General features: G+C 38.2%; 2 protein-coding genes across 3 annotated transcripts in view; both read left to right on the forward strand.

Annotated features, from left to right (window-relative positions):
• Positions 1-488: 488 nt before the first annotated feature.
• On the forward strand, positions 489-8,953 carry LOC139298774 (phosphatidylinositol 4-phosphate 5-kinase type-1 alpha-like). 2 transcript variants are annotated; one of them, XM_070921534.1, is made up of 17 exons: positions 489-560; positions 920-1,082; positions 2,026-2,079; positions 2,261-2,295; positions 2,511-2,597; positions 3,295-3,425; positions 3,579-3,696; positions 3,955-4,107; positions 4,519-4,818; positions 4,997-5,205; positions 5,347-5,430; positions 5,897-5,945; positions 6,065-6,149; positions 6,654-6,824; positions 6,978-7,194; positions 8,192-8,279; positions 8,380-8,953. In XM_070921534.1, the coding sequence occupies exons 2-17, from the start codon at positions 1,034-1,036 to the stop codon at positions 8,383-8,385; spliced, it is 1,836 nt and encodes a 611-aa protein (XP_070777635.1). In that variant the 5' UTR covers positions 489-560; positions 920-1,033; the 3' UTR covers positions 8,386-8,953. The 2 variants fall into 2 exon arrangements, with proteins under 2 accessions (XP_070777635.1, XP_070777636.1); XM_070921535.1 differs by lacking the exon at positions 2,026-2,079.
• A 3,181-nt stretch (positions 8,954-12,134) lies between these two features.
• The window catches only part of LOC139298860 (26S proteasome non-ATPase regulatory subunit 4), a 4,443-nt gene continuing 4,077 nt past the window's right edge, over positions 12,135-12,500 (forward strand). The window contains exon 1 of the mRNA XM_070921658.1: positions 12,135-12,173. Within this exon, the coding sequence (XP_070777759.1) occupies positions 12,148-12,173 (26 nt within the window). The 5' untranslated portion in view covers positions 12,135-12,147. The remainder of the gene's footprint in view (positions 12,174-12,500) is intronic.

A 12,500-nucleotide genomic window follows, 5' to 3' on the forward strand; every position in this document is an offset into this window, starting at 1 on the left:
GAGGCAAATGTGGTATGTTTTACTTATTTAACAGGCATTGTGACTAGTTATTTTAAAGTTTAAGATTTTAAATACATATCCTATGATGAACTTACAAAACAAGATGTTTTATTATAGATTAAACTACCCAAAGTAAATAAAGAATGTCAAATTAGCTCTGCTTTGACCAAATACAAAGTTGACCTCCATACAGTCAATATATTTTCGAAGTCAAAAAACAATCCTATTTTTCATAATGTTATTATATACTATGTTAATTAATAAATTATATATGTTTGTATTTATTCAGTACGGAGCCCCTTAAGGGCTGTAGATTAATAGTCAATGTTAGGGTGGTGTTGATTTGAAGAAATTGTGTTCTTGCGACATTGTGTTTTATTCTGAAAGACAATTACACCGGAAGTTCTGGTGTTGCTCGCGCTATGAGAGCAGGAAACAAACTGCTGCTTCCGCACTGCTTCCTTGTTTATTAGTTTTAGGGAAAACAGTGGCTTTAGAAGAGAAAAGGTTTATTTTTTATTTCTCTGGAAACGACGAGAACCCCTCCACAAGATTTTTAGGTGAGTTGACTGTTTGTTTTGTTGTTTTTCGTTAGTTATTAGCGTGACTAGGTTGGTTAAAGTTTGAAAAGTTTTAATCAGAGCTGTTTCGTTAAATGTCGCAATCCAGACCTCTCGGCAACTATCGTGCTAGCCTGATACAACATGCACTGGTCTTACCAGTCAATAACCATTTCTCTAAGTCAACTACAGCATTAGTTGCCGTTAGCAGAAAGTTTCCGTTAAAAACTACCGTCTTGACCTGTTTATTTTCAGATCAGCTCCATCAGCAGAGTTAGTCAACGTGGCTGTTGTCAATATTTGTGGCATGAAGTCATCCGAAGTCTTTGCGGTTAATGAGCTGCTTTTTGTCGACACAGATCTCCAGCTACTTGAAGTGCTCGCACAGAGAAAGCTGACAACGTTGGATGTCCAGGAGTGCATCAGGATCTGAGTTTCACCACAATCAAGTCTGAGTGTAGTATCTGGTCTGAATGGCCACAGCTGCGGAGGAGCCTCCAGGGCTGCAGGGCCCCTCTGGTTGTAAGTACTGTATTATTACACACCACCTTTTCCTGAAAGGTATAAATCAGATGTGTTGACTTAAGGTCGTAGGAGTTACCCACTTAGGTGATGCAGATACATGGACATTGGCTCAGGTTATGAATCCTGTGGACGGACATGTCTCAGCAAGTCAGCAGCTTATCAGACACAGTCAGTTACTTAGTTTATTAATGTAGTTTAACATTGAGTTATACTGAAAGGTGTTCTAATATTTAGTCTCACAAAATTAGAAAAACTTCTTAGTGTAACATAGTATACTAAGTAGATTGCAGTAGGTTTGGCTAGGTCACTTAAAAAAACAGGCAACTGAATAGAAATTAGCAGCAGGAAATGGGGCCATTTATCAAAGAAAGTTTTAATGGGGAACTTCAGACTTCAAATTTGTATTGTACTTCCTTAAAGTTATGGCATTCACAAAAGACAGATTAAAGAGAAGAATGGTCAAAACTGATGCAACCAAAAGGCCAAAATATCTTGACTTTTAGTCCAGATTTATGGGCCAAGCTCTAAACATTCTGGATCCTACATTTCCCATGATGCAACCAGTATCATCTTTTTATTAGACCCTTCTAGCTGGGTAAATACCCATGAATTTCAAGCTCCACACCTCCAGTTTGTAAGACACGCTTTTTGTTTTAAATTTGTAGTCTCCAAAATGAGATCATCTACTACGACATCTTCAGGGTTGTTTTCTCAGAACTGACAAAGCTCCTCCAGAGTTTTCACTGTTAATAACTTACATAATATGAAAGCAAACAGAAAGGCAGACTGTCATCACTCACCATTATGTCATTTCACTTTCTGGACTGGTTTCCTCCGGAGACAATAGAGAACTATTTCGGTCTAATGTTGAGGAACATAACTTTGGGACATTCATTGGTAGTAATAGCATACTTATCTAATTCTTCCCATTGCACCAAAGACCTGCAGAGTCAGTTCTGGAGGAGACTGTCCTCTCTCAGAGGTAATAAACAAGGTGCGTCTGCATGCTTGTTGCAAAGCTCAGCTGTGCTCTTTGTTTTCAACATTAGGGAATGATGGAAGCTGTGTTGTTTGATATTAATGCATCCAGTGTGAGAATTGCATTTGTTTGATTGACTCATTTCTTTGTCTATTTCTTGTGTAACTTTTATGTTTCCTCCCTTTTCTCACTCCAGATTCAACTGGGGCTCGAAAAAATGCTTATCCCGAGGTAAGAAATAACTGATTTGTTTGGAGGAAATGTGTAATCTAGCTCTGTGTCAGTTAGGAAACACTTATTGCGTTCATCTTAGACAGTTTGGAAATTACTGATATTTAGCTGACGCATCCTGTATTCCTTCCTCTTTGAAACATGAGAATATTACATATTGCTGCAGACTTTCAATGAGTTATTTTCCTCTTGTAATTCTGCGTTCCACCTGACAGAGCCCAAGCACTAGCATGTCTCCAAACATGAAAAAGACCATCGGCCATCGTGGAATTGATCCCACTGGGGAGACGACGTACAAGAAGGTGGGAAAGCAGCCATCACTGACTGGCGAGCATTTACATCCACTTACTTAGACCTGCAACTAACGATTATTTTTATTATCTATTGATCTGCCAATTATTTTGTCAATTAATCGCCTAGGTCTATAAAATGTCAGAAAATAGTGAAAAATGTCCATTACGATTTCCAAGAGCCAGAGGAGATGCTTTCACATGTCTTGTTTTGTGTGACCAACCCTCCAAGATCCAAAGATATTCAATTTGTAAAGATAATGTTTGGAGCTTTTCTTAAAAAGTGACTTAAACGATTAATCAATGAACAAAATATCTGTTGATAGACTAATCAACAAATCAAGTAATTGTTGCAGCTCTACACTCACTGATAATGTATAAGAATATGTAAAACCTTAGAATGCGAAAGGAAAATAAGATTTTTTTTTCTTTTTTTTTGTCAAGTCCTATTGTGGTGATGCCTTATGATTGATTGATGGATCTGTAGTGCCAGTGTATGAAATACATCTTAGAGCTCATCTACCAAAGGCAGCTAAACTAAAAATATCTGCCACGTGCTTGTTTCTGTGCCATTCTGTTTATCAGCCACTGTGCGTCAATTTAAAACAGGCTTACTCACACTTTAAGTTTGTAATTCAATGTGCATAATCACCCAATGATCTTGCATGCATTTGTTATCTGATACAAGTCAGTTCTCTCGGACTTTCAGACAACATCATCAGCACTGAAAGGTGCTATCCAGTTGGGCATCACGCACACGGTGGGCAGCTTAAGCCAGAAACCTGAAAGAGATGTGCTGCTGCAGGACTTTGAAGTGGTTGAAAGCATCTTCTTTCCCAGGTGAGCCTTTCGAATTATGAAGTAATAATATGTTGTTGGATGATTAAGTGTGTGCTTTATTTCCTGTATCAGGATGTTTTGTCTGCTTTGTGACTTAACCTCCATTGTATGTGGTGTAACAAATCCACTGTCTCTTCTGTCTGATACTGACAGTGAGGGCAGTAACCTGACACCAGCCCACCACTATGGAGACTTCAGGTTCAAGACGTACGCCCCAATGGCCTTTCGCTACTTCAGGGAGATGTTTGGCATCCGGCCTGATGACTACATGGTATTCTTGTTTACTCAGCATCTTTTATTCTCAGAACATGTGCAAAAAAGTTAGCAGAACAGTAAAGCTCTGAAGAAAGGGAAAGAGGTGTGAACTGTGAAAAGAAAGGAGTGATTGAGGAAGTGGACAGAGGGAAACTAGGGAAGTGGTGACACAATAGAGGTGGGGCTGCTGACGATGTAAAGGCACAGCTGACTATTAGTGTTGTTGTTTGTTTTTCATCACATGTCTAATCACTGTGCTCTGGTCTGGTTACAGTATTCTCTGTGCAATGAGTCGCTGATCGAGCTGTCAAATCCCGGGGCCAGTGGATCTCTCTTCTACCTCTCTAGAGATGATGAGTACATCATTAAGACTGTGCAGCACAAAGAGGCGGAATTTCTGCAGAAACTGCTTCCTGGATACTTCATGGTAAGATTTGATGAGGGGCTTTAGGTACAAGATGGTATCTGCAGAATCAATCTGAACATGACTGTCCCACACAGTAAAACTATGGACTGACTCCTACTCATTAACCTCCTGTCCGTTTATCCATCAAATGCAAAGTCTCGGATACCACTGGTGCTGTTGCAGTGAAATTTGGAAAGTGGCTCAAGATGTCTTTACAATTTGATATCAAAATAAGGTGGCGTATTTGTTACCGACTGCATTATTTGGGTGGGACAATGTGTTTGCTTTTACTGATTTGTTCATCATTTATTCATTTTTCTGTTTACATTAGTCAACCACTCATTTCTCTTTCTTTTCAGTTACACCAAGGCTTGTTTTAATTTCGTTTTAATATTTTACTTTCCTTCTTCCATCCTCTCTGCTCTCCTGCAGAATCTGAACCAGAACAAGCGGACCTTATTACCAAAGTTTTATGGACTCTACTGTGTCCAGGCAGCGGGTAAGAACATCCGTATTGTAGTCATGAACAATCTGCTCCCGAGCTCTGTACGAATGCACCTCAAGTATGACCTAAAGGGTTCCACGTACAAGCGACGGGCCTCGGCTAAAGAGAGAGACAAGGCCGTACCCACGTACAAGGACCTGGATTTCCTGCAGGACATGCATGAGGGTCTGTTAATGGAGACCGACAAGTACAATGCTGTTTGCAAGACCATCCACAGAGACTGTCTGGTAAGAACTAAAGATTAATGTCTGTCTATACATGAGGCTACAAGAGTCATATTTTAGACAAAATTAAACGCATATAGTTTACTAGTAAGAAGTATCTGCATTTCTCTCATGTATTTGTCTTCCATATTTATTTGTAATCACTGGTCTCACAGTACTTGTGTTCTTGATTTCCATTCAGCTTTTGCAAAGTTTTAAGATTATGGATTACAGCCTTCTGGTGGGAATCCACAATGTAGATCAGGCTTGTCGAGAGCAGGCCAGCGAAGAGGCTGTGGCCGGGGCTGTGGACCAAAGGAGGCCACAAGGCCAAAAGTCCCTGTACAGCACGGCTATAGAGGCCATCCAGGCTGAGGCAGGAAGCATGGGATCACTGGACACAGAGGACAAGTGAGTAACCCTGTTTCCATGACCATAGAGAGGTCATGTGTGAGGTAACTTCCTTGTAACAGTTTCTGTCACCACAAAGAAGCGTTTACTGAGAGGAATGACGGAGCACTACATGATATTTCTTGTTGTTTTATTTTACAGGACAGGAGGAATCCCAGCACGAAACTCAAAAGGCGAGAGGCTGCTGGTGTATATTGGTATCATTGACATTCTGCAGTCCTATAGGTAAACAGTACACATTTTTGTATATTTATATACCCATCATTCAGTCATTAGCACGTTAGCAGAGCAGCAGCAGATTCAGTGCTTTGGGTTGCATTTATGAGCATATACTGTAGCTGTTATGTGGCCTGTGTAGACGGCTAGATTGATTAAAAGAGGAGCATATCAGGAGTGCATAAGAGGTACGACTGAAAAACTGAAGTTGCTGAAGCTGTAGTTGTTACAATATGTCAAGTAATTGACCATTCATAACAAATGGTTAGACAGATTTGGCAGAAAAGGCTCTAGTCTTTGAGAAAGCTCTGTGCACCAATGAGGATTCTGCTGGAGAGCTAATCCCATCCAACACACATATAAAATCTTAATTAACAATTCCAAAAATATGCTGTGAATGTGTCATGTGAAACCAAATATGTTTGATTGTGTAACTTTTAAAAGTAAATCCAGGCTTACTCGTGTTGTTTTTCAGATTAGCTAAGAAGCTTGAACACTCGTGGAAAGCTCTGGTTCACGATGGGGTAAGGTACTTCTGCTAGCCTCAGTTAATTGATATATATGTGTTTTATGTTATCATTCGTGTATATATTGAGGTTTGTATGTACCGTACTATATTACTATATTTATTCCTTCTCTTTAGGATACTGTATCGGTACACAAACCGGGTTTCTACGCAGAACGATTTCAGAAGTTCATGTGCAATACAGTCTTCAGGAAGGCCTTATGTGAGTATATACTCTATCTATGTGTGCTTGAGCTGGAGTATGCACTCTTGGTATTTTCGTGGCCGGGCTTGCCTGGCGCGCTTGGATGCACATTTGTTGTTTTAATTCTTCCGCCATGGTGCATTGACAGTTTGCAAACCCTGTGGAGAGATTTCCTCAGAGGAAATGTATTGTTGTCTTGGACAATTTTCAAATATAAATACAGCAGCTCAAATATCCTGCCAAGAGCTGATGACAACTCTTTTTAAGTTTAACTCACTTTTGTGGACAAGGTTTTCTGTGCGAAATAGTACACAATTTTATTTGTCATCACAATGATCCATACAACAACCATCTGCAGTTGCACCATAGTGTCATATATAAAATTTTAGTACAATCGGGGAACAAAATATTTGCCTGCTTAATATTGATGTTATGGACCAGGATTTCAAAATAGCACTCTTAGCACAGCTATACAATTTAACCCGAACAATTCTTAATTAACACTTCTTGTCTTGTATCCAGTAAAAACCTCTCCATCCAAGAAGCGCCGTACAGTGGCACATGGTCCTCTGAGAAAGGCAGCTGGCTCTGGACCTTATCTGATGACCCAAACCAGCAGCAGCAGCAACCAGCACCCTTTACTCCAACATCAAGTGAGCTCTGAGACCAAAGAAGACACTGAAGGAGACAAAGGTAATAACTGGAAATAGGATTTCAGGTGTCAGCAGATTTTGTTTATGGATACCCGCAGAGATTCAGTCTCCCAGCATGTGCCAGCATGTGCCAGCATGTGTAGTGTTTCTTTCACAACACAGTATTAACTGTTTTTCCTCCCGTCCCACCCAGTGTTGCAGTCAGGTCGCCCTGACCTCCTCCCAAAGACCTTACCGCCCAGCAACGCTGTTGGTGACGCCACTGAAGCCGCCGTCTCCTCCTCCTTGGGAAACCCTGGATTTGCTCCCACAAGTCAGCCTCCGCCTCACTCTCAGGATACCAGTATGTCTGCAGGAGTGGATTTAAACAACACATTGAGCAAAGACCAGGAGCACAGCAGCCCCAAGAGGTAAGAGGGAAAAATACACATGAAGATTGTAATAGGAAAGCTCCTCAGCAGTATATGTATATAAGAATTTGCTTTGTTACTGTCATGATTATAATTATACTGTCTTATGCAAATGATTAAATATGTAATGTGATTATTACAGTGCATTTTCTTACATTATGCCAGTGTTACTAGACAACACAGTATAAAACAATCTATAATTTCTAGTAAGAGATCTACAACAGAACTACTAAATTATCACATAAAATGAACACTGATTTAATTGTGAACACTGATTATAACTTTCATCAAGGTTGGATTTCTTGCAGGCCTGATGTATTAGACTGCTTTAGTTTTAGTAAACTTGTACTTAATAAAAATTAGTAATAATAGGTATTTAGTGACCCTAGCTTTTCAAGGGATAAGCGTTTTTGTGCATTTTACACCCATTCAAACCCATGCAAATGACACTTTTGATTACATTAACATACCAGAATATTTCCATATTAATAAGGAACTATTTTATTAATTATCATTTCATTTTTCATGAAAGAATGATAAACATTTGCTGGTTCTCAAATGTGAGGATTTCATGCTTTTCATAAACTGAATAACTTTGGGCTTTGGACAGTTGGTTGGTAAAACAAGCGATTCGAATAAATCATGTTGGACTTTAGTTTGTGGCTGTTTTGGCTTGGGTTTGGGCCCCAGACGTACTTGCATGGACTGGACTTAACCCAAACCATCTATAACCTAAGAGTAACTCATTCATTGGTTGACCTGTTGGTACTCAGTTTGGGTGTGAAGGCCACCTGAGAGTATAAAATGTCCCTGAACCAGAACCTTAGTATGCATGCAAATCTCAAGTAAATCATAGTTATTTTTATTTAAGCTTGGTTAAAAGTATTTTTTAATGTATATTCAGTTGATTTTTTTGATATTTTTTCACTTGCACACAAACCCAGTGTTTCATATTGTATGAAGGTGCAATTCACTTATGCCGCTGGTTTCTTTGCAGAGCTCAGTTTGGGTCTCTTGAAGAAAGTATTGGTGCTGAGGATGTGATCTCACTCAGTGACATTGTTCCTAACGCAAGCAAATGCTCCGTAAGTTGATAGAAATTCTCAAATGTATCAGGCATTTCTGTGACACTTTTTTTACTTATGCTGATTTTTTTAAACCAAGTTCATTGCTTTTGGTTTACAGGTGTAGATGTGGGAAAGAGAAATGGACTCAAAAGAACAGAAACAAACTTGGAGGATGTTACGAGCATGGATGAAATGTTACAACCCCCTTGGTGTGATTTGAGGTACCACAATTGAAAGGTATATCAAAGTGACCAAGTGGGATATTAAATGTTTTTTATTGTTGTTGTTTTTGCACTTTGGTTTACACATCTCAACATGGTATAAATGCGTACGTAGGTGGTTGTGTTCTGACACTAGTTATTGTGGGTACATTAATGCTGTGGTTATTGAACACTATTATTCATCTCATAGGAATGCTTCTATGCACAACCAAAGATTGTTCTTGGCACTGATGAGCTAAACTCAGCCAGCATTTGGTGTAGCATGAGGACTTATTTGAGAACAAAAGTGTAGTTATTTCAAATTCATTGTCTCCTTTTTCGAATTAATTCCTCTGTTGTGTTTACCAAATTGCTGTAGCACATCCTCATGCATACTTGGCTCAGTGAGTGTCTGTTCCAGTGTTTCTGCTACATGTTTGACGTAGGTGCTTTAACACAAAACCATATTATTTGGATTGGGAACAGTTTTAAATAAAAGGGTTTATTTTCTAAAGAAATGACTGCATTCATGCAGGTGAGGCCATTTTTTTTTAGCTTACTCTGAATGCAAATCATGCTGGAAAAAGAGGTGATCCTCAGTTTCTATTTAACCAGCTATTGTAATGGACCTGTACTACGTTAAAGACTGTGAATCCTAAATGTCGCCTCTCGTGTTCAGGTCAAAGTTATTTTAGAATTAGGTTTTGTTATACTTATAAACTGTACGATCTGATATCAGTGCCAGGTTAAGTGTCCAGACACAACAAACAGTGACTTGGGGCCTGTCTCATGAAGCATGACTACAGAATTAGTCATCTAAGATTGGAGTGAACCTCGTCTTTTTCCGAGGCACAGAGAGAGCTCGAGTTGCCATGGCAACACCTGCAAGGAGCAGTTTGTGTTTTAAGGCTTTTGAATATACATGTGAACATTCACATTTAAATGTCATGTATCAAAGAGCACAGCATGACGTTATTACAAACACGGTACAATCACTTTGTTTTTCATTAGAATGTGTGATATTGGAAAACGTTTGCAGTATAAGCAGGTGTCCCTCTGTGGTTATAAATCAGCAGAGCATAGCTAATTCTTAAACCTGCAAAGAGTAACAGTAGCAGCAGTTTAGACCTGAAGATGTTGTGAGTTGCACCATCTACAGGCAAAGAAAGTAACTGCTTCAGCAGTGGTTTTAACCACCACAAAAATACTTTTATACATTGGAACATGTAGGATAGAATAGTGAGTGTGAGTGAGTGTTATTGTCTGTCCTCCTGGTTACTTTGGAGAAGGGAGGGGGGGACAAATTTGATTTGTCCACAGAAACAAACTAGGGTGGGGATGCACAGGCCGAAAAGAAAATTAGCAATGTAGGCTGGTAGGAGTGTTTGACTTTGCTGCTGAATATTTGAACAATAAACTCGGGTGTTACTGCATTTTCTTGCAATATTTTTATTTACATGTTTCATATTTGCAGTAGTCTGCCGCTAAAAAAGTTATGTATAAACTCAATATATTATGGATTACTCAAATTTTAGTAATTACTTTCCACTCCAGGTCACTCATGTCAACCACGTATATATTTTTACACTGATTTATGATGATTATATTATTGTTCTCTGGCTATTCCGAGTGGTACATTTAGTATTTCCAAAACATTACATTATTAATTATAAAGTTTTTTGTTGGTGCAATTTCCCCTCAAGATAAGCATTTTCACCCCATCTCATATGAAATTCACTGTTGCTGATTTGTTGATGTTACATGTGATTGGTCTCGGTGAACCCAGGGTTAATAGGGCCAGTTGTGTGAGCTCTGAGGCAGGTTATCAAGAATCGCCAGTGTTAAGTGTACTGAGGCTGATAACTTATAGAGAGATTTTTGAGACAGGCCCCAAAATATGGTATAATTGCTGTTTATTCACTCGCAAAACATGGTGATGGCTGCTGGTGTGTAAAAAGACAAAACTGTTTGTCTACTTTTTCTAAACTCAAACTGGTGAATGTAGTATTGGTGCTTCGATTCAAGTTGATTTTAACACTCAAAATGGATGCGCAGTGTTTTAACTTCTTGTTTGGGTCACTTTAATTTGCCATGTGTTACTGAATTGTTTGATATTTGAAAATGCAGAAATGTATTACAATTAGTTTTTAGTCCGACAGCATAAAATAAATCAGTAATTTGAAAGATACTTCAACTACGCAACAAAATTCTTCCACCATATTTATTCCTGAATGAATAGACTGTGCAATACATTAAATAACCAAGTTAAGATTAACAAAATTGATATGTGGAGGTTATTTTATTCTGTTGGCTGTTATATCAAACTGTCAAACTGGCTGTTCCATTATTTAAAGTTAAACTGTGCCTTATTGTAGAGACTCCAAAACAGTTACACACGCAGCCTATGAACCAAACATGTAAATAGTCATATGTATTATAGTATTTATTACTGTAGGTATTTCTCTGGTGTCCAAAATGTTTATTAATGGTGATGATGGATTGAAAATGTGCCTTTCTCTAGCACAACAAACTTGTACCTAAGGCATGCCATTCTATAAGAGTAAAACCCCTGTTCTGTGATTATTGTGATTATTATCATAACAACTGTTAAATCATCCTGTATTTTTTCGTCTTTGTCTTCACTTGCCTTTGAATTATATAGAATAAATATGTGCACATCTATGTACAAGAATCTCAACAATGCCTTTTCACAGAACATGTATTTAGAAGTTTTCTCTCTCTTTTGGGGATGTGTTTGTACACTTGTGCCTAAAGTTATTAAAGAAAAAAAGACATGTTGTTTGATGTAGACATGATGTAGTTTGATTACATTGCATTATGTAGATCAGCTTTTTATGTCTCTAATAGTGTTATGCAATATGACTGTGATGCATACTGTAAGACAATATTAATTTGTCAACCGCGAGGAAATTTTTACTGTTAATAACGAGGTAGCTATTCCTTTTATATTTCTTGATGTATTACACCTTTGCAATGTTGCAGATTAATAAACATGACTGTTTTATGGAAATGTTTTTCATTGATAAGATAAGGACCTTGATTTGTTCATGTATTTAAATTACTGGATTTAAGAGAGAGTCACACCTGCCTGGTTTTCTCATCCATTAACAGCTTCCACCGGTTTTCCAGAAAATTTAGTTATGGATATTGCAATACACTATTGCATTGTTTTACATTGATTTTATTCATATCGCCCCATCCTGAATTTGTACAATAAATACAATTCTAATCTATTGTGTTTTATTCTGAGCTGTCTATTATATCTGCTGAGGAAGAAGATTGTGAGAAGCAGAAATTTTTTGGGGGAAAAAAGCTGTGTAAGTGGTCTTTAAAGATTTGTTTGTCAAAAGATTTTTTTATATTATATTCTGCACTGTCCCCATGACGACTGGGTAAAAACGATAGCATCCGTTTAGGCAAGGCAAGTTTATTTATAATTTCTTTAAGGAAATTCAAATTCCGCTGTAAAAGATGCAGTTGAAAGGGAAAAAAGCGAGTAAGTGGACCTTGGATTAAGAGTTTTATTGTCAAACTATTCCACTCTATTGTATGCTATTCGTCACTAAATACAAAACCTGTCCAATCATATGTCGCTTTGTTCAGTCTTTGTCCAATAGCCTGTGAGCTTGTTAGATTACGACAGAGAGCAACAAGAAGTTTCCAAAATGGGGCTTGAAAGTACTATGGTCTGGTAAGAACTATACAAATCCCTTTTTTGTGTCGTTTTTGATCTGCTAACGGTTCATACGAAGACATAATACATAATTACTCGATTAGGTAGTTCATAGACCTGAATTTGGAGGAAATGTCCCTGTTAACTGGACTGATAATTGACCGTTGACGGTTAGCTGGCTAACGCAGTGTCGACTGGCTGAGTCATTGTAGCTAAAGTTAGCTTAGATTTGCCGTCTTCACAAAGTATTTGTTTAGCTATAGCATAAACGGCCACATTCATGAATGTTGTTCTTTACAATGTAGTGCTTTCTATAGAAATTATTAACTGACAAGTCCGGTGATT

The sequence above is a fragment of the Enoplosus armatus genome, chromosome 16 (assembly GCF_043641665.1).
Source record: "Enoplosus armatus isolate fEnoArm2 chromosome 16, fEnoArm2.hap1, whole genome shotgun sequence".
Taxonomy (NCBI): Eukaryota; Metazoa; Chordata; class Actinopteri; order Centrarchiformes; family Enoplosidae; genus Enoplosus; species Enoplosus armatus.